Source organism: Zea mays, chromosome 5, assembly GCF_902167145.1.
Source record: "Zea mays cultivar B73 chromosome 5, Zm-B73-REFERENCE-NAM-5.0, whole genome shotgun sequence".
NCBI lineage: Eukaryota > Viridiplantae > Streptophyta > Magnoliopsida > Poales > Poaceae > Zea > Zea mays.
The window spans coordinates 62,937,327-62,958,859 of record NC_050100.1 but is presented as its reverse complement, the minus strand read 5'-3'; the positions used below and the strand labels follow the sequence as shown (position 1 = coordinate 62,958,859).

The following is a 21,533-nucleotide window of genomic DNA, read 5'->3' as shown; positions in this document are numbered from 1 at the left end:
GAGGCCAACCCCGGGCGGGAGACGCAGTCACGACTCGTCACGACTTGCTCGAGTCTAATCCCGGGTGGGAGACGCAGTCACGACTCGTCCGATGCCATCCCCCCGCCGGAGACGCAGTCACGACTCGTCACAACTCGCCCGAGGCCATCCCCAGGCAAGAGACGCAACAACGACTGGCCCGACGGCGGGAGACACAGTCACCAATAGAATGAAAACGGGACGGATACAGTCGGATACGGAGTCATCATGTATCCTACCCTAATGTATTTCTCTCGAATACGGGACCGAATACAGGTAGTTAAATTTTGGGGCGAATACAAGACGAGACCGAGTAATAATTCGGGCGGGTAAGAAACGGATAATGAATATGATTCGGGTAGATACCAGATAGTTGTAGGGTAGTTCGTCCTGATAATATTAATTGCCCAACCATCCAACAAACACATAAATTAAGAAATACATAATAATATACATGATAGCTCAAATATAGGAAAGGAAATCAATAAAATTGATATCATGCAGTTCAAAAGAAATTAACAACCCTATTTCGAGTTTGCCAGCATGTAGTTCCAAAGAAATTAATGATACCATTTCTAGCTAACATAATGCAACATCAGCAGAATTTAGTAAAATGAACAAGATTTGTCATAAACTTGTAATAAAATTGGAGGCTCAGAATTGGGTAATCAACCACTATAGTTTATCTAAAGAAAAATATTGAAGATCCAAAATTGTAGGTGGCAAGAAAACACACCTGTTGATTTCCAGGAGAAATTGTAAGGTAGTTCTGTGTGTGAGCCAATCTCAGGAGCATAGATTCAACACATGAAGCCTCTAAACTTACGTCTCTCATCCGTCTTTAGAAAATAGTGAATGCCATCAATATATCATTTAGAGCGTTGTTGACACAATCTTTTATAAAACATTGATATAAAACATTGTTGACATAATGTTTTGTAAACATATGACACAATCAGCCACAAAATTCAAGAAATCTGAATAAAGAAATTGTTAGCATTTGAAAACAAGTGACCAACAAAAATAACTATTTCAGCTGTACTATATGAGAGGATGAATGTGCTAACATTTTTTATACAATTATACTTAATGGTATTGAGTGGGAGTGGATCAGGTCCTACTAGTAATGCAACGGCTAAGCGACACGCGAGGCCCAGTAAGCTAGTGTGGTGGATCCTCTCCGTTGGTAGGTGAGAAAGAGACCTGCCTATAAACTTCGTGCGACACACGACACACGAAACTGATACTAAAAATAAATATATTTAAACTTGTTTTAAATATTTTATCCTTTTAAACTTTTCAAATGTATTTGGAAAAGAATTCAAAACATTATTTTGCGACAAGATACTTTATTAAAAACCCAAGTACTTCTAGCCTGCCAGGAAACAATCATAAGGAATGGATGATTATGAGAATTGATGCTACTCGTCTTTCCTACCAGATTATGCGTTCTATATAATCCTTGAATCACTGCCTGTCTTCAATAAGCAATAATTTGAAGCACATGAATGTGACCGCCGGGCGCCAGGTCGCCAGCGCCAAGGAACAGCCGAACAACCGAGTTTGCTGGTTACTATGTTTACTGGGTACCCCATCTTCGGATACCCGTATCCGATCCGACACTTACGAGTATTTACTGGGTATCACTGATCTCGTATTCTATCCGTATTTGAGTGTATATTATCCGGCTAGTACTCATATCTATCCCAACAGCAAAAATATCTGTATCCATACCCGTCTCATTTTCACCCCTAGTCACCAATCATCCGATGCCAACCCCAGACCGGAGACGTAGTCACCACTCGCCCGAGGTCAACCTCGGGCGGGAAATGCAGTCACCACTCGCCCGAGGCCAAACTCTGGTGGGAGACGTAGTAAGGACTCGCCCAAGACCAACATCGGTAGGAGACGCAGTCAGGACTCGCTTGAGGCCAACCTCGGGAGGTTACTGTTACAACCTACACGATTGATTTACCGTGTAATTACGAGAAGGTTGTTTGTGTTCCATTGCAACGCACGGGGACCATACTAGATATATCTTTCTTTACAGCGTCTAGATATGCGCATATAATAAGCATTTAACGAATAGTTTGTTTAAACGAGGTAACTAGTCTACCACGTCGTAATCTGCAGTGGGCACCATACTAGCTAGATAGTTGGTGTTGCATAGATTAATAAGCCTGTTGTTCCCAACAGTTACCTCACATAGATATATCTTGTTTAAATGAGGTAACTGGTCTATCGAGCCGCTTCAAGAACATAGATATGATGCATGTAATAAGCATTTCACGAATAGTTTGTGTTCCGTCGGAACGCACGGGCACGGTACTAGTCAAAATGAAACACGACGTGAAATATCATTGCATACTTGGGTGTTTGATTTTAGGACTAAAGTTTAACAATATTTCTTATCGAATGCTTTAATGTATTAAATATAGTCTAAATTATAAAACTAATTGCGTAGCTAAACTTTAAACAATGACACAAATTTATTAAATCTAATGAATCAATTACCTCGTGGGGGCGATGTCTCTTAACTCTCTAAGAGCAACTCCAGTGGTTCCTAAAAGACTTCCTAAATCAATAATTTAGGTAGTTAACATGAAAACTATTCTCCAACAGTTCTCTAAATGAACTTTCTAAATTTAACAACTTATCATTTAACCTCATTTTATCTCTACCTTTGGCAACCATTTAATAACTCCCTAAAACAAAAATGTTGACTGCATTATATAGTTTTTGTGACTTATTTTTTACGTGGATAAATACAAAACAAAATTACAACCTATATTTAGAGAACTATTGGGGAACTCACATTTTTTTACTCCAAAAGTCATTTAGCAACTTCTTAAATCAGTGATTTAGAGAGCTAAAATTTACATAACTATTGAAGTTGCTCTAAAACGCGACGCCCATTGTGCCTGAACCGGGCCGCCGCATGACTCGGCAAACCAACCACCCCCACACTCGCAAGACGAGCCAACCCGCCTGGCCAAAAAGGCCACGACAATGTTCGTGCATCATGTCATGCACTCATGCGGCGGAATTGCAGGGTTCTGAATGATCATTTGTGAAGATCGAAACAAAGAAAGACCGCCTCATGTCATGTCCAAGACCACGCTTCGCATCCCGGTGCCGACTCTTCGCAAATTGATCCGTGCTGCGGGGCTGGCTGCAACGCTGCTGACTCAGTTGGAGTGGTGCCACTGCAGGTGTCTGAATGATCGTCATCCTCCGTACGTGCTGCTAGTGGTGGGGCTCCACAACTGTTGTCGGTCATGCTGTCGTCGTCGGTCTTCATGTTCTTCTTAGGCTCTGTTTGTTTACCCTCTAGATTATATAATCCAGCTTAAATAAGTTGAGAGGTAAACAAACAACACACAGATTATTGGGTGGATTATGTAATTTAGATACCTAGATTATTGTGTTGTTCAGTTCGGGATGCCTTGCGTGTGGTGAGATGGGTGGATCAACTCCTCGACACATCCATGACGTCGGTGCTGGTGAATACATGGTTGCCCTAGTCCCTGGTGGCGATGCGGTAGCAGGGGACTTCGACAAGGAGACCCGATGTCCCCGTACCTGTTCCTGTTGGCAGTGGCGGCCCTGAGGACCGGGTGGAGGTCCTTCGCCTCGGGCCCCCCAATTATATAGGACACCAAAACTAGTTATATATTCAGTAATTAGACTATCAGACACAATAACTTTATAGTGAAATATCGAATAATTAGCAGCCACGAAGCATTCACAACCTGGTCGTATTTAAACATGTTAAAAAAACTTTTAAGATAATACTATAATATGTATATTTTTATTTATTTGTTGCTTGGTACGAATATTTTTAGATGTGTCTTGAGTTTATATATTAGTATCATTTTTATATAACGATGGTTTGATGAGCCTCTATTTTAAATTTATCCTGGGCCCCTAAAACCTCCGGTCCGTCGCTGCCTGTTGGCCGCTAACGTGCTTCAAGCTCTAATCAGGCATGACGACCCAGTTGAGCACCTTCTAAAAACACAAACTTGGTTTATAACGAGTGTTAGTGAAAACTAGAACCAAGTTGTTATGAGTAGAGATAGAAAGAGGAAAACTCTTCGCTTCATTGCTCCTTTGAAATGTGTATCAAACTTAGCAGCAATAATAAAGGTGAATATGATAACTCAAGAATACGATAGTCGCAATAAAGTAAATGAACACGAGACACGACGATTTTATCCCATAGCCTTCGGTCAAGGGTTGCACTCAACACCTCTCAAGTGATCTAAAGGTCAAACTTGAGTACCGCAATTGTCTTCCTTATATCAATTCTTAGTTGTGATGAATCTCCATAAATTAGAGTCTCACACATCTTACACAAATGTTTGCAATCAAACTGGGAGTACAGAAGGAGTAGAAACACACACAAGACACACAATCGCATCAACAACACGCACACAGGTCAAGAAGAGAGCGTGTTGATCAAGAATGCGCTCAAATCTCTATCTAATGAATTAACAACGTGGTCTCAGAGTTGTAGAATGCTCAAAGTGTGCTTGGGTATTGCTCCATGGTGTCTAGGGGGTCATGGAGCCGTTGGAGCTCCATTTGGAAGGCCCTGGTTACCTTCTATCCGCGTCCGGTGCACACCAGACACTGCACAGTGCAACAGCTATGAATCGATGATTGGTCACCTTCTGCTTTTGGGCACCGGACTGTCTGATGCTTCTGTTGACCGTTGGCTTAGACTAACATGTCAAATATCTCACTGAAACTTGTGTAGATCGTTGGTGCATCTACGGATCTACCAACCAAAGTGGACCCGGTTGTTTCTTTCAGACATCCACCTATTTGGTGGTTGGTGATGGCAAAGCGACATTTTTTCGGTGCGACACGTGGGTTGAGGCTCATGCGCATAAGCTTGTTGCTTTCCTCTAATAGTTAGGAATTGTGTGTTGTCTGGTGTTGTTGTTGACTCATTTTCCTTTCATCCAACTTTGGTCCCGAACAACCCCATTTCATCTGGATATATTTGGTCCGGATCGAAACCGGGAACAACCAAAAATGGTTGTTCGGATACGCCTAATTTAGAATAAAACTAGGCCATTCCAGTCCTTATCACCTTCTCGGCAGTTTGGATTCGATCCACACCTACAAGCCCCTGGAATCAATCTAAACCATGCCTTTTTAGGTTGTAGTGAACCACCCAAATTCACTTCATCCGACTCATGAAGGAAAACATACCTATTTTCGAGTCGGAAGAAACGAACGAGCCCTGAAGGTTTTCATCTAGTTTAGTCTGTTGCTTTATTTGTGCCATATGGGAAACATCAAAGCTCTTTTCTTTCTTGCTAGCCATGCTTAATATATGGGAAACATATCATATGAAAACCCAGAAGCGGACCTAGACATTTGAGATTGGGTATTCAAAAATTCAAAAGATTAAATAAATTAGTGCTCTAACGCTGTTTTGTGTAATACATCATTGACAAATTATTATAGATCATAAAAAACTTGGGTATTTAATGAATACCCATGAAACCTTCCTAGACCCGCCTCTATGTAAACCACGTTCGTGTATATATGTAAAAATTAATCTAAACCTTTCGTCCAACAATCTTCACCTGAGCATGCGAGTTTTTTTGTAGATACATTGTTGTGCGAGAGGGAGGAGAGCGTGGAAGATGTTTGCTTTAAAACACGTCAATCAAAAATTATTGTACAAAGGGTCTAGATTGTATAAAGATGGTCTTATGCATAGGATGTATGCCCTAATATTTGTTTAGTTTCTTTAAGTTGAATCAGTCTCAACTTGCTCTAGTTACTTCTTTGATCTCTTGCGTTGGTTCGAGATCTTTTATAATGTTTTCTTGCCTTATTAATACAAAACATATGCAGAAAAGGCTTTTGTACATATTTGAAAGAAAAAACTTCGGGAAATGCATTAACGTTATGCATTCAAATAAGTATTTTGGATACCACAATTGAAAAACAAGTCTGATGCGGTGCATAACTTGATTGAAGGCAAATAAGTTGTTGACTTAACAGAACTAGAAAAACAATTTTCTAGGGATGCTCTTATAGCATCTCCAAAAGCTCTCAAGAAGTCTCCCCTAAATCCAGTTTTTTGAGAAAAAAAACACAAAAACGTGTCTCCAACAGTTTCTCTAAAGCGCTCCTAACTTTTTCATAGCCCTTAAAACTCTTTCATTTGTAACTAAAAATGATGATTTTTTTGGTCTCCCCAAAAACAATATGTCGCTTTAAGGAATCTGTTGGAGAAATGATTAAAATCCACTCACACTAATTATTTAGATGTCCCTTAAAACTGATTTTGAGGAGTCGTTTTCTGGGGAGTTTTTGGAGATGCTCTCCTTTGAAAATGACTCATCAAAACCAGTTTTATGAGTATATAAAAAATTAGTGCAGGTAGATTTTAATCGTTTCTCCAACAGATCCCTTACAACGGTAGATTGTTCTGGGAGCCCAAAAACCCCCTTAAGAGCAACTCCAACACATTCTGTAAACCAACCCGAAAAGAACTTTTACGGTAAAAAGTCTTCTCCACCGCGTCCAACAGATTCTGTATCTCTCCCCAATCTTTTGGCGACCACGCAAACCGAGCTCTTTCTCCCGTAAATATCCGGGAGCTAGATTCCTCCCCAATCGCCGTTGGCGCGTTATTTCCTTCCCTTGCGCGCCAAAACTCATATGGGAGCGTACATTCTGCCGCACGCAGGAGGGATCGAAGGAGCTGTAGGGTGGTGCCGTGAGGGGTGTCTGCAAGTCGCTAATGGATGACGTCCTGATGCGATGGTTCGTGGTGGACGAGGAGGCGACGAGGTGGCGTGGCGAGATGGAGGTGGTCCGGCGACGCTAGCCCGCTCTGCCGGATGACGCTGGCAGAGGCAGAGTGGAAAGGCAAGGAGCACCCGGAAGCGCCGACGGCGGCCGCGGCAGCATCTATAGCAGCTATGAGGGGAACAGATGATCGCGTGCACCCGGAAGCGCCGACGGCGGCCACGGCAGCACCTATAGCAGCTATGGGGGGAACAGATGATCGTGTGACAGCTACAAGAGCGTAGCATGGTGGACATTTCCCTGTCCTGTGTCCTTTCGATCGGCTCGTCGCCATCGCATCCATTTTTTCTTCGGTCGTTTTCCTCTTCTGCTCTTGCTGTCATGCTATCATGCGCTACAAGGAGAATCTAGAACAACGCACAGTTTTAAACAGATGTGGTTTTAGGGAACATTTATTAGCAGACTGATGTGGTTTTATATTTTTTTAGCAGCATTTTGTTTTACAACACTCCCTAATAATAGATTTTGGAGAGAAAAATTAAGTGGCCTGTTGGAGTTGCTCTAATTGTAGCTATAAATGAGAGAGTTTAAAGGGTTATGAAAAAAAATTAAGAGCGTTTTAGGGAACTGTTGGAAACACGTTTTTATGTTTTTTCAAAAAAATATATCAAAAAACCATCTCTAATTGCACCCAACAAAAAGGTACCGCATGCAAGCAAAGCAACTGATCTGTGATCGAAGGACGAGAGGGTCATTGCCAGCCTCTAACTCCCCACCACCTCACACACCAACCGACGCCATTGCCGGCGGCACGTCCTGCCCGCCCGCCCGCGCAGTTGGTACCCCCGTACGTACGTGGCGGCTACCCATTCGTTCCCCGCGCGCGTGGATGGTCGGTTGATGCAGCCAAGGGGATCGTGCCCCGCCGCGGATGGCCGTTGCTGTCCTCCTTCCTGTCGTCGTCGTCGTCGATCTCTCTCGCGGTCGCGCCGCGCCTCTGAATAATCATCGATCTGGTGGCTTCGGGAAGGGCCCCGCGGGCGACCAATAATGGCGCGGAGGTGCTGCGGCTGCAGCGTGCGGTGCTGTTGCTGCCTCCTGGTGCTGACGCTGCTCGCGCTCGCGGTCACGGCCGCCGTCGTGTTCGCCCGCTACAAGGACGGCGGCAACATCTTCCCCATCCCCGGCTTGCCGGACCCCAAGTATGCCGAGGCGCTCGCCGTGGCGCTCCGCTTCTTCCAGGTCCAAAAATGTACGTCCCACTTGAATGGCGCAATGCCGATCCATGCCATCCTCCCTCGATCGACCTCGCCGAATAATCTTCCCCCGATCGTCTAGTCTAACGGATGCATGCGTGCGTGTATATCTTGCTCGATCGATGAACGGAGCAGCCGGGAAGCTGGTGAACAACACGATCCCGTGGCGAGGTGACTCGGCGCTGCGCGACGGCGAGGATGCCAAGCTGGACCTGTCCAGGGGCATGTACGACGCGGGCGACCACGTGAAGTTCGGGTTCACGATGGCGTTCACGGGCACCATGCTGTCGTGGTCCGTCCTCGAGTACGGCGACGCCATGAGCGACGCCCAGCAGCGCGACGCCGCCATGGACGCGCTGGGCTGGATCATGGAGTTCCTCGTCAACGCGCACCCCTCTGACGACGTGCTCTACATCCAGGTGATCGCATGCATGCGTCCCGATGATCTCGCATCTCATCCTTGATCCTCCTCCGTCGGTCCTACAGTCCCGCTCGCGGTCAGGACAGTGAATGGGATCGATGCTCAGTTGCTCACACGGACCTGATCTGCCGGCCATGTCGCCATCGATTGATTGATCAGGTGGGCGACCCGAAATCGGACCACAAGTGCTGGGAGCGGCCGGAGACGATGTCGGAGAAGAGGCCGCTGACGAAGATCACCGCGAAATCCCCCGGCAGCGACGTGGCCGCGGAGACGGCGGCGGCCATGGCCGCGGCGTCGCTGGTGTACAAGCCCGGCAACGCGACGTACGCGTCGTCGCTCCTGGACCACGCCGAGCGGCTGTTCAAGTTCGCCGATGCGCACCGGGGCTCCTACACGCGCACGTTCCCGGAGCTCAGCGCCTACTACAACTCCACGACGTACCAGGACGAGCTCCTGTGGGCGGCCGCCTGGCTGTACCACGCCACCGGCAACCACAGCTACCTGAGCTACGCCACCGGCAGGAACGCCGACGAGTTCGCCGACCTGGGCAACCCTAGGTACTTCAGCTGGGATGACAAACGCGCCGGCACCGAGGTAGACAACAAAAAAACGTTCTTTGTAAACTTTCCTTTTCTTTTTATGATGAAAAAAAAATCAAAGAACGCTCGTTTTCATTTAAAATCTCTGCAGAGTTTTGTCCTGAATGAATGAACTGCAGGTTCTCTTGTCCAGGGTGATGTTCTTCGCCGGAGATGGATCTGATGCCGGACAAGACGAGGTCCTTGGGTCGTATAAGGACACCGCCGACGCCGTCATGTGCATCCTCCTACCGGAGTCGGACACTGCGGCTTTCAGAACAGAAGGTGAACTGAAATGGGCAGATGAGCACGGCGATTTTGGTCGGCAAATGGTGCAGAGTGCAGACTGATAGCTGAAGCCAACCGTGCAGGGGGGTTACTGTACGTGGCGGAGTGGAACTCGCTGCAGCACCCGGTGGCGTCAGCGTTCCTCGCCAACGTCTACAGCAACTACATGGCGACGTCGGGGAAGTCGGAGCTGACCTGCAGCGGCAAGAGCTTCACGGCGCTGGACCTCCGCAGGTTCGCCAAGTCCCAGGCGGACTACGTCCTCGGCGACAACCCCATGAAGCTGAGCTACCTCGTCGGCTTCGGGGACAGCTACCCGCAGCGGGTGCACCACCGCGGCGCGTCCATCCCCGCCGGCGTCGACACCGGCTGCGACGGCCAGGAGTGGCTCAAGTCGCCTGAGCCCAACCCGAATGTCGCCACGGGCGCGCTGGTCGGCGGGCCGTTCAAGAACGACTCGTTCGTCGACGACAGGGAGAACGTGCAGCAGAACGAGCCGACCACGTACAACAGCGCGCTCGTCGTCGGCTTGCTCTCCGGCCTCCTCTCAACTGCCCCCGTCGCCAAGTCCCTCTCGTGATCCGGCCTGCTCTGCTCGATTAATCGATTGGTTTCCTTTTCTAACTGACCGACTCTGCTGTGGATGTGACTTCGACTGATGGCATGTGGATTTAATTTGTTCCTCTGAAAATGCTGATGTCAAACTGTTCAATCGATCAGTGTTAAGTGTTAGCGTGTTGCGATAGCAATTAGCATACTTGTGTGATGCAGTGTCTTTGGTCTTCTGTCTAACAAGTTAGCAGTCACTACTAATTATACATGCTATCCATGAGAGTGCAGGTGTCAAGCTGATCAATGACTGATAGGTTGTTGTGTTAGCATCGAAAAATTAAGAGATTGGCATCAGAACATAATGGAAATGACTTGGAATTACATCTAGTTCCATCTGCTCCCCATAATGGGCTTCTGAATATAAGCATCCGAAGGTCCCAACAACAGGATTTAATAGTGTTTCTGGAGTATAATGTGTGAACAGGTATCTTCGGACTCAAGTCAGGCATCACTGTAGACCAGAATAATACGAAGGTTGGTGAAGCGCCGAAGGTGCAAGCAGGAAAGCTTCGGCGAGACAGCAGCAGAAAGCGGAACCGACTTAAAGATGAAAAGGCTATTTAGACCTCAACAGATTACTATAGAATTATTATCAAATGTAAAGGGCATGAATGTAATTTTGTATGGGTTGTGTCCCGCGCCTATAAATAGGTGAACAGTACTCTCGTACTGTTCACGCTGACTTGGCATTCGCTTTTTGCGTCACGCTTGTACTATCATTTCCTTCCAGTTGAAGGTACACTTGTAATTCAACGATATTCCTGTTTATGCTTAATAATAATGCATAATGGTGCATGTTGTCATTTGTATTTCTTACATTTCATCCTTCGTCATTATATAATGAATCTATGAAGGTATCCCCTTCATGACCTTCGTCCGGAAACTATTATACCCTAAGGGAAATAATGTTTCGAAGGACGAAGGACTTCAACAATTAATATCTTCTGTGTTGCCTTGTTCTTAACCCATAGCATTTGAGAACAAGTCCCCAACATTGGCGCCCACCTCCGGTGAACTCACTTCCACTCAGTTTTTTGAGCATTTTCGGCGATCATAAACCTTCGTCATGGCGCCGAAGAAGGCTTCAGCGACTGGGACTACAGCTCTGCAACCACTGGACCACAATCAGGAGACAGTCTCCCTGCGGGAGGCCCGAAGCCAGAAAAGGAAGGCTGTCAGCCCGACACCACCAGAGGACGAGATAGATCAAGAAATCAGAGATATGGAGATGCTTCATCAACAAGTACAGAGGAAGAAAGAAAAGATGGCCAGGCTGGCTGAACTGCAGAGGCAGATAGACGAAGCCTCTGAAGAAGTTCGTCATCTCACCCAGGATGAGCAGCACCGAAGGCCTCAACACCAAGATTTTCATCAGGAGGGTTTTCCCAACGAAGATGACTGGTATGACAATTTCCATCATGGAAATTTTGTTTTTGATGATGCTTCTCCTCTGTCCGCTGAGCTGCAGGCTACACCTTGGCCTCCGTCCTACAAGCCGCCCCAGCTTCCTGTATTCGATGGCCACTCAGACCCGAAGCAGTTTTTGATGAGTTACGAAGCAACAGTATCTTCGTATGGTGGCAATGCTTCAGTCATGGCCAAATCTTTCGTTATGGCTATCAGGAGTGTGGCTCAAACCTGGTATTCCTCCCTTCGACCAGGAACGATCACTTCGTGGCAGAAGCTGAAGGACTTGTTGTTAACTAGCTTCCAAGGATTTCAGACGAAGCCGGTCACTGCTCAGGCTCTGTTCCAGTGCACCCAAGATCACGAAGAATACCTTCAGGCGTATGTCCGAAGGTTCTTGCGTTTGAGGGCACAGGCACCAACGGTGCCCAATGAAATTGTCATTGAGGCCATGATCAAGGGGCTTCGGCCAGGACCGTCAGCTCAGTACTTCGCTCGGAAGCCTCCTCAAACTTTGGAGAAGCTGCTCCAGAAGATGGATGAGTACATTCGGGCCGATAATGATTTTCGCCAAAGAAGGGAGGAGGCTTTCAGGTTTTCTGAAATGACCAGGGGCTTCGGAGGGAGGTTCTACCCGAGACACGTCAGGTCAATTCATAACTCTACACAAAATGATGACAGAGGAAGCCAACAGCAAAGGCCACAATGTTCCTCACAGGCTTCGGGGCAACAGCAAAGCTCCTTCCGACCACCAGCTCCAAGAGGCAGAGGCGCCAGGGGCTTTGGAGGACATAGCAGAGCAGAAGGTGCTGTTAGGCTCTCAATTATCCGAAGAGCAGGAGAAAACCTTGATAAGGTTTTTGTTCAACAACAAAGATGTTTTTGCATGGTCAGCTAATGATCTCTGCGGAGTAAATAGGGATGTTATTGAACATTCGCTTAATGTTGATCCATCCTTCAGAGCCAGAAAACAGAGGCTTCGGAAAATGTCAGATGATAAAGCCGAAGGTGCTCGTAACGAAGTCAAAAGACTCCTCAGTGCAGGAGTCATCAGAGAAGTAAAGTACCCAGAATGGCTAGCTAATACCGTTATGGTAAAAAAGGCTAATGGCAAGTGGCGAATGTGTATTGATTTTACAGATCTTAACAAGGCTTGTCCAAAGGATGAATTCTCATTGCCAAGGATAGACTCTTTAGTTGATGCAGCAGCTTCTTCAGAGCTCATGAGTCTGTTAGACTGTTATTCAGGCTATCATCAAATTTGGATGAAGAAGGAAGATGAACCAAAGACTAGCTTCATAACTCCAAGTGGCACATATTGTTATCTTCGGATGCCTGAGGGGCTCAAAAACGCTGGAGGAAGTTTCAGCAGAATGACTGCGAAAGTTCTCCAGTCTCAGATAGGCAGAAATGTGCTAACTTATGTTGATGACATCATTATCAAAAGCACGAAGCAGGAGAATCATATTGCTGACTTGCAGGAGACCTTCGCCAGTTTCAGACAAGCTGGTTTAAAGTTGAATCCAGAAAAATGCGTCTTCGGAGTAAAGAAGGGGAAATTTCTAGGATGTTTGGTTTCAACAAAGGGAATTGAAGCCAATCCAAGTAAGATTGAAGCTATACTTCGGATGGAGCCACCAACTACAAAAAAGGGGGCCCAAAGATTGACAGGAAGGTTGACATCTCTCAATAGATTCATATCCAGATCAGCAGAGAGAAACTTACCATTCTTCGAAGTGCTGAAGTCAGCCGAAGTCTTTCAATGGGGACCAATCCAGCAGAAGGCCTTCGAAGAGCTGAAGCAGTATTTAATAGATCTAACAGCACTAACTCCACCTATGCCAGGGGCTCCTTTATTATTATATGTGGCAGCTTCGCACTCAGCGGTAAGTGCAGCACTTGTCCAGGAGAAGCTTGATGGCCAAGCCAGGAAACAGGTCCCAGTATATTTTGTATCTGAAGTTCTCAGTTTATCAAAGAAAAACTATACAGAATTAGAGAAGGTGTTATATGCTGTTTTGATGGCATCCAGAAAGCTTCGGCATTATTTTCAAGCTTACAACATAATCGTTCCTTCTTCACAACCTCTGAAGGATATTATGAGGAACCGAGAAGCTACTGGAAGGATTGGAAAATGGGCTGCAGAGCTCAATGAATTTTGTATTGAATATGTTCATAGATCTTCAATTCAGTCCCAGGCGTTAGCAGACTTCATTGCTGACTGGACGCCAGGGGCTCAGGAGGAAGAAGCAAATAAAGACGCCGAAGCATGGATAGTGTTTTGTGATGGATCTTGGGGAACCTTCGGAGCAGGAGCGGCTGCTGTGTTGGTTTCACCTTCCAAGGTCAAAACTTGTTATGCGGCAAAGCTTGATTTTAGTTGCACAAATAACATTGCCGAGTACGAAGCCTTGCTTCTAGGTCTTCGGAAGCTAAAAGCAATGGGAATCAGAAGGGCTATACTCAAAACTGATTCCCAGGTTGTTTCGGGTCATATTGACAAGAGTTGCAAGGCTAAGGATCCGAAGCTTGAAAAATATCTGGATATGGTTCGAAGAGTTGAAGCTTCCTTCGAAGGATTTTCTGTCAAAAATATCCCTCGAGGACAGAATGAACATGCTGATTTGTTAGCTAAGTCAGCAGCACAGGGGCTGCCTTTACCTTCAGATGTATTCTTCGAAACAATAAAAGCACCTTCGGTGGAACTTCTTGAAAGGGCAGTCCTCAGTATATCTCCTGTGTATAGCGAAGATTGGAGAACTGAGATCATCTCTTATCTTCAGGGAAAATTCCTTTCAGATGACGAAGCTTATAACAGGAGGATAGAGGCAAGAGCTCGTCCATATGTCATGATAGAAGGGGAGTTGTACAAGCATGGAGTTTGTGCTCCGCTACTCAAATGTTTATCCAGAACCGAAGGTATAGAGTTGATGAAAGAGGTACATGCAGGCATGTGTGGATCTCACATTGGGTCTAGGCCGTTACTTGGAAAAATTTTCCGCCAAGGATTTTATTGGCCGAAGGCAGCTTCCGATGCGGCGGAATTAGTTCAAAAGTGCGAAGGTTGTCAGAAATGTGCACGAGATCAAAAACAACCTTCGTCCTTAACACAGCTCATACAACCCGTTTGGCCATTGCAAAGGTGGGGCCTTGATTTGTTAGGTCCGTTACCACCGGCCCAAGGGAACCTAAGATATGTTGTAGTGGCGGTGGAGTATTTTTCTAAATGGATTGAGGCAAAGCCTTTAGCCACAATAACTTCGGTCACCGTCCAAAAGTTTTTCTGGCAAAATATTGTTTGTCGGTTCGGGGTACCAAAGGCTATTACTGTGGATAATGGAACACAGTTTGATTCCGAAGCTTTTAGGGATTTCTGTGATCAAATTGGTACGAAGATCCATTTTGCATCAGTCAGACATCCGGAGTCAAATGGACTCGTTGAAAGAGCCAATGGCATCATAATGACAGGAATAATGAAGTTAATCTTCAATCAACCCAGGGGAAAATGGCCAGATCAGTTAACCAAAGTGGTGTGGAGCCACAATACAACAATATCAAGGTCTACAGGTTTTACTCCATTCAAGTTATTATTCGGTGACGAAGCAATAACTCCGGAGGAAGCTAAAACCGGATCAATAAGGGTAATAGCTTCGGCAGAATCAGGTTCCGAAGCTGCCTATTCTGTGGAAAAAGATGCTTTAGAAGGCATCAGGCTGCAAGCCGTGGAGAACATTAATAAATATCAAGCCGAAACAATTAAATGGCGAGATAGAAAGGTTCGGTTAAAGAATATTGAGCCAGGACACTTGGTGCTTCGGAGAGTGGCCAACCCAGAAACAGTGGGCAAGTTGCAGTTAAAATGGGATGGACCTTTCTTAGTAGCATCTTCGTCAAGACCCGGTTCATACAGACTGAAGGATATGGACGGCAACGACGTTCCTAGGTCTTGGAATGCGGATGAGCTTCGGCGATATTATGTATAACTTGGTGTAATTTCTCATATTTTTCTTTTATGGCACCCTTTTCCTTTCCGAAGGGGGAGAAAGGTTTTTAATGGGGCCAGCACATGTAATTTCCTTTTTTAGTTCTATAAGAGCAAAATCCCCCAAAAAATGTAAATGTAAAAGCTGAGAACGCACCATCGAGTGCCAAAAAGTAAAGGCAAAGAAGCTCCAAAGTCGTTCCTAAGGGAATGCAGAGCTTACAGCGAAAAGTCAACGCTGATTCCGCCAAAAGTAAAGGCGAAGAAGCTCCAAAGTCGTTCCTAAGGGAATGCAGAGCTTACAGCGAAAAGTCAACGCTGATTCCGCCAAAAGTAAAGGCGAAGAAGCTCCAAAGTCGTTCCTAAGGGAATGCAGAGCTGAGGTGCGATTGTTTTTAATGGCTATGAATATGGCTTCGGATACGTGTTTAGCCATTCATTTGCACATCGCATTACATCATAGCATTTGCATTCATAAACATTCATCTAGGCATCTGTAGGATAATCATCTTCATGGCATAAATGGTTGCTTCGGCAAAAAGAGGAAAAAAAGGGGAAGAAAGAGCTTCGTGTACAAAAAGGAAAGCTTCGGAAAAAAGGAAAAATATTGTTTTTATGCTTTGCGGCGTACGAAAAGAAGGGAAGGTGTTTTTTCGCCTTCGGCTCAAAAGAAAATTTCGTCCACATCAAAGCATTTCTCATACATCAATGGAAGGATAAGAATATATAACAAGGTATGAACAGAAGTTATCTCAAAAGTTTTAGTTACATTTACAAAAGTTATCTCAAAAGTTTCTCAAGTACTGTCTACAGTCTACTATCTAATCTCCAAAGAGCTTCGGCTTCGGCGTCATTTTTGAGCTTCGGCTTCGGCTTCGTCATCCTATAAGATTAAGGTCGTTGTAAGTCAAAATCAAGCTTACAGGAAGAGGTAAGCACAAGGTATGGTTTCTTACTGGTTCAAGGTGGCTACGAGCTTCGTCTCCAGCCTTTTCTCGCCCACCTTTTGTCCATATCATTTTTACAAATCTATTCGAGATACTCCGGGCGAGATCAGGAATGTCATCCAGGATTGACGGTGATAAAGTGAAATTTGGCCTATTGACAATCTTTGCATGATCGCAGCCAGCCTTCAGGAAAACTGCAGCAGTGCCTCGAGAAGCCACCCAGGCACAGAAGTCACCATGCCCAGCTATGACTTCGTCGAGCTCGTCAATCTCCCCCTCAATATGTTCGAAGGTTTTCGGTAGGTCTTCAGTTGAGGGGGTGAATTTTTCACTACTAGCTCCAACTGAGTAAAAAATCTTTCTTAAGCGTTGAATGCATTTGTTGCTAAATTCCAGACATTTTTCTTGAAGGCTTGTCAATAGTTTTCTCAAATCTGAATTTTGTTGAGCTTCGGCTTCAAGTCTTGCATTAAGCTCTAGCTTTTCTCGCTCGAACTGTTCAAACTGGCGGAGAAGCTTCGTGTTTAGTTCTGTTATTTTTGCTTCAGCTTCCGCCAATAAACCTTCGGCTGCCTGGAGCTCAAAGTTATTTTTCTCAATAACATCCGATTGCTCTTTTATTCTGCTTTCTAAATTTTCAATCATAACTTCGTGCTTCTTATCTTCAAAATCTTGCTGCATTTGCAAGGCTTTGCTCAACAGCATACTCTGCACGAAAACAACCTTCGTCAGACATGTTTTATTAGAAACAATAAAGTTAAGGGACAAGTAGTTCACCTTGAAGTTGGAATAAAATAAACTACCAACGATATGTTGTCGTCGGTAGCGGCTGATGTCTGTTTCTAGCTTCGGGAAGCCGATACTTTTGGACAGAGTACTGATAATTTTGGCTCCTGTTTGATCTCGAATACAATCTAATTTCTCATCATCAATGCCTCCGAAGAGGAGTGCCCCAGGTTTGTATCCACAGGATTTGGCATACTCTCTAAGCTCTTCTATTTCAGCTTTTGATAGTTGTTCTCCAACTAAATTCTGAAACATGAAGGTCTCGTTCTCTGAAGCTTCATCAGCAATTTCTTTTCCTTTTCCCGACGCTGCGGTCACGGCCTCTTCGGCGGCGGTGGTAGCTTCTTCCGCAGCCATGTCTAGCAGTATTTGGTCAATGTGTTCAATTGTGCTCTCCAGGTTCAAACCTTCAGCTGAGGCAGCTTCGGCAGCTGCGGCCTCCGAAGGTGCAATTTCAATATCTGTCTCCTCTGCGGCCGTTGGTGTTTTCTGGGCTGAAGCTCTTGGCGGCGTCTTGTCAATTACCTCAGTCACGGTAATAATTCTTTGTTTCTTTGCCCTGATTGTTTTCTTCGATTTTTCGGGCTCCTTGTCCTTCTGAAAAAACTTTGTCAGTTGAGGGCCCAGTGGACTTAGCTTCGCAGGTAAGGATTCAGTCATTACCTTCAGAATTTCCTCAATGGCAGCTGCAGAAGGTGATGCGGGGGTTTCTTCTGCTTCGGATATTTGTTGCTTCGGAGAAGAAGTTTTCCTCTTCTTCGGAATTTTCTTCTTTACTAGTTCTTTTTCTTCATTCATGGCCTCAGTTATCCTTTTTCTTTTTTGGCCCCCAACACCTTTGTTCAGATTTTCATAATCAGGATAATCGAAGCCCAAGGCGTCCAACACTCGATTTAGCCTTCGCTTCGGACGGGTGCCGAAGGCTGCGGTCATCAACTGATCTTCTTTTTTAGAATAATTGCCAAGTATTTCATTGCACATCGCTTCAATCGTTTCCAACCACTCTTGGCAAGGTGCCTTAAAGTATTTCTTAAACTTGAAGTAGTAAGGTAAACGTACAAGTTCACCTTCTTTCTTCTCCCCTTGTAGCTTCGGCATTTCCCATTCTTTTAAACTGGGAAAAACTTTGAAAGCTAAGAACTCTTGAACCAAGTCCCTTGTGCTGATATGCTCTGCAATAATTCTGAATTCACTCATTGCTTGTTGTGTTGGACCTTCGGGTGTCATGTTGCAGCGAGGTCGGGTTTCTCCGAAGATTAATTCAAGTGGACTTTGTACAAGCTTTTCCTTATCGTCATCAACTTTGACATAGAACCACTCAGATTTCCAGCCTGCTGCCCATTTGCTTCGGTAGCTAATTACAGGAAACTTAGTAGTTTTCCGATAGGCGAAGTTGTAACAACCAAAATTATCGTGCAGTCCATCCCTTCTAGCCTTCGTTTGATAATGCAACTCGTGAACCCGGCAAAAGCTGTCCGCAAATGGTTCCACTGCTTGGCTTCGGAGTGCCCAGATATAAACAATAAGTCTAACAATAGCGTTGGGGGTCAGCTGGTGAAAATAAATACCGAACCTCTTCAGTACCTCTGCAATAATCCCATGTAGGGGGAACCTTAATCCAGCTTTTAGAAAGCTTTTGAAAATAACAATTTCATCCTTCTCCGGCTTTGGGGTAGTCTCTTCTCCCCCGAAGCGCAATAGTTTCTTCTGATTTTCAGTAAAAAAGCCCGATTTTACCATCTTGGACAGATCAGCTTTCGAAACAGTAGATTTCCCGAAGTCCAAGTGGCTGGGTTTGCTTGGCATGGCAATGCGATAATCATCTTCAGAATCAGTTTCCTCCATATCTTCTTCTTCTGCTTCAGCGATTGTTTGTTCTGCTTGTTCTGCATCATCATGAGGGATTTTTTCCGAAATCACCAGCCCGGATCGTTGCATAGCTTCGGAGATGGGAACAGTCTCCGAAGCTTCAGTCTCGTCCCCCTCACGCTCAACCCTGGCAGTAGAACGCACTCTGGCCATTTAATTATGAACTTGTGGAACGTTAATACTTTCTTCCTCCGAAGCAGGTATCAAACTGGAGCTTCGTTCGATTCCGACAGACAAGCTTCGGCGACAGTTAAAAATTTTGGCAGCAAAACAGTGCAAATAGCAATGAATGCTGTGGTAACTTCACACCTACTCGTCTCTTTATATAGTGCTGCAGGTAAGAAGGCGAAGCGCCAGGATTTTTACACCAGGCGGACACCCGCTCGCACTCGCTGCGCGGTGGACCGCAGAGACCGAACAGTAACTCTGAAAGGCGGGGCCGCTACACGCTGAGAAATTGAATCGTTTCTCGACAACGAGCTCAGGGAAGGTGTTTTTTAGACCTTCGGCGCTCCGAAGCTTAAGAGACTTTTTTTTCACGGATCAAGCTCGTTACGAAAAACGATCTAGCACCGCGAAAGGGGCTACTGTTGGGCCTGTGTTTCGTCGCCGAAGGTCTTTTGGGAAGAAGCAACCTTCGGCTGAAGCTCTTTGTGTAAGATGGTCGAAGGTTCCTCTTCATGAAGCTTCGGTATTACAAACCGACTTAAAGATAGAATGACCTTTTAGTCCATAAAGGTCTGAGTCAATGTTGTAAACTTTCATAAGGGGCATACTTGTAATCTCTCACAGGCTGCGCCCTGTGCCTATAAATAGTGAACAGTATTCCTCTACTGTTCACGGATTCCGGTATTTGCAATCGCATTATTCGGAAACCAATCTTTGTCAAGGCAGAGGTATAACTGTATTCAATTAAGTATGCTGAATAAATGCAATATGATTCGTTTATGATTCGTTTACCTTCGATACTCTATACTTTATGATATTTTATACAATCTATTAAACTGCAATTACGAAGATTTAACCTTCGTAATCATATTGTCACAAACCTTCGTCCAAGGTCCATTAATCCCTAAAGGAATAATGCCCTTTGTTGGACGAAGGGCATCAGCATTTAACACTTTATGTTGCCTTGTTCTTAACTCATAGCATTTGAGAACAAGTCCCCAACAGGTCTGTTCTGAGAATTTCTTCTCCATTAGAAGAACGATAGCAGAATGGATGTCTTCTTGATCTCAGCTTCTTCTCAAAACCAGACCATACCGAAATGAATTGCTTGCCTGTACAAAACCAAACAGGTTTTGCACAGACAAACCAGGAATTCAAGCTCCAAGAACCGCGCGTCTACAATTCACATATTGGCAGTAAAAGGTCCAAACTTTGGCTCCAGAATCAGCATCCTCTTCCTCAATCTTTCCATATCATGTCACCATTATTAATCCGCGGCTACGCTAGCTCTACGCCTCGACCTAGTGACAGTGTACGCCCACTCGGGAACGACTCGACGCCGTCACGGCGAGCCGCCGCTGAACACGGCGGTGGGCGGCAGCGGCGGGGCGTCGAGCTGGTAGAGGCCGAGCGAGGGGCCGACGAAGCGGAACAGGACCCAGGCGCCGACCATGATGAAGATGGAGGCGTAGGCGAACTTGTTGAGCCAGAAGAGCAGGCCCTTCTCGCCGACGTAGAGGTCCACGGCCTTCTCGCCCAGGCTCATCTCCTCCCACCCCTTCCGCCCGACCTTCTTCTTCGGCACAGGAGACGACGACGCGGCGGGGGCGGGCTTCTTCTTCGGCACCACCACCACCTCCGGCGGCGGGGAGTCCAGCCGGACCCGGCGGGCCTGGTTCCTCGCCTTGAGGCGGTCCTTGACGCCGGCGGGCTTGGCAGCGGCTGGCGGAGAGGTACCTGAGGCCGTTTCCGCGGCGGGGGTGGGTTCGCCGGAGCCGCCGCCGGATGCGGCGTTGCGGATGGAGGCGCGGCGGCGGCTAGGGTGGAGGAGATGGGGCTTGGAGGGGCGGTGGAGGAGGAGAGGAAGAGAAGATGAGAGGTGGAGGTGCTTCATGGCGGCGAGCCGGCGATGGTCGCCGTGGTCACTGCTAGCTGGAAGTCTGTTGAGTTGGCGCCGTTTTATTGATGGGGTTTGAGTGGCTGCGACGGCTCCGGCATCTACTGGCTACTGCGAGTCTGCGACTCTGCGAGTCTGCGACCACAGACAGGAGCCGCCAGCCCGCCAATAGATTGGAGAGCAATCAGAGCATAGACGGTGATTTTAATGGCAATAAAATATCTTAGTGCAATCGTGCTTTTGTGTTTCAAAACTACGTATCCTAATAGTGTGTTTGGTTTGAGGAATGAAATGATTCATCTTCTTCTCACTCCTCACTTTTTTATTTGCTTTGTGGAATAGAATGGGTTGATTCATCACCACCCTATTCCTCATAAGCTAATAATTAGTATATACATGTGAAGTGGGTTGATTCTACCAAAATTGATAGAATGAACTTATGATGCATCACCTCATGAAGCATAGAGTGACTTCACAAACCAAACACACCATAAGTTTCAACTTATAATTAGTTTAGCTTT

At 45.8% G+C, this 21,533-nt stretch overlaps 2 protein-coding genes across 2 annotated transcripts; one reads left to right on the top strand and one right to left on the bottom strand.

Moving 5' to 3' along the window:
• The first annotated feature begins 7,848 nt into the window (after positions 1-7,848).
• Positions 7,849-9,924, top strand: LOC103626453 (endoglucanase 18-like). The gene is made up of 5 exons (NM_001301598.1): positions 7,849-8,050; positions 8,190-8,473; positions 8,635-9,072; positions 9,197-9,341; positions 9,428-9,924. The coding sequence occupies exons 1-5, from the start codon at positions 7,849-7,851 to the stop codon at positions 9,922-9,924; spliced, it is 1,566 nt and encodes a 521-aa protein (NP_001288527.1).
• A 10,233-nt stretch (positions 9,925-20,157) lies between these two features.
• Positions 20,158-21,239, bottom strand: LOC100276210 (uncharacterized). Its single transcript, XM_020537671.3, has one exon. It carries the CDS (start codon positions 21,007-21,009, stop codon positions 20,458-20,460), a length of 552 nt encoding a protein of 183 aa, XP_020393260.1. The 5' UTR covers positions 21,010-21,239; the 3' UTR covers positions 20,158-20,457.
• Positions 21,240-21,533: the final 294 nt, after the last annotated feature.

Bases quoted from the DNA above. Each gene is read 5' to 3' on its own strand.
- LOC103626453 (NM_001301598.1), top strand. From the start codon at position 7,849: ATGGCGCGGAGGTGCTGCGGCTGCAGCGTGCGGTGCTGTTGCTGCCTC. The intron at 8,474-8,634 runs GTGATCGCATGC...TTGATTGATCAG, and splicing joins ACGACGTGCTCTACATCCAG to GTGGGCGACCCGAAATCGGA. The intron at 9,342-9,427 runs GTGAACTGAAAT...CCAACCGTGCAG, and splicing joins TGCGGCTTTCAGAACAGAAG to GGGGGTTACTGTACGTGGCG.
- LOC100276210 (XM_020537671.3), bottom strand. From the start codon at position 21,009: ATGAAGCACCTCCACCTCTCATCTTCTCTTCCTCTCCTCCTCCACCGC.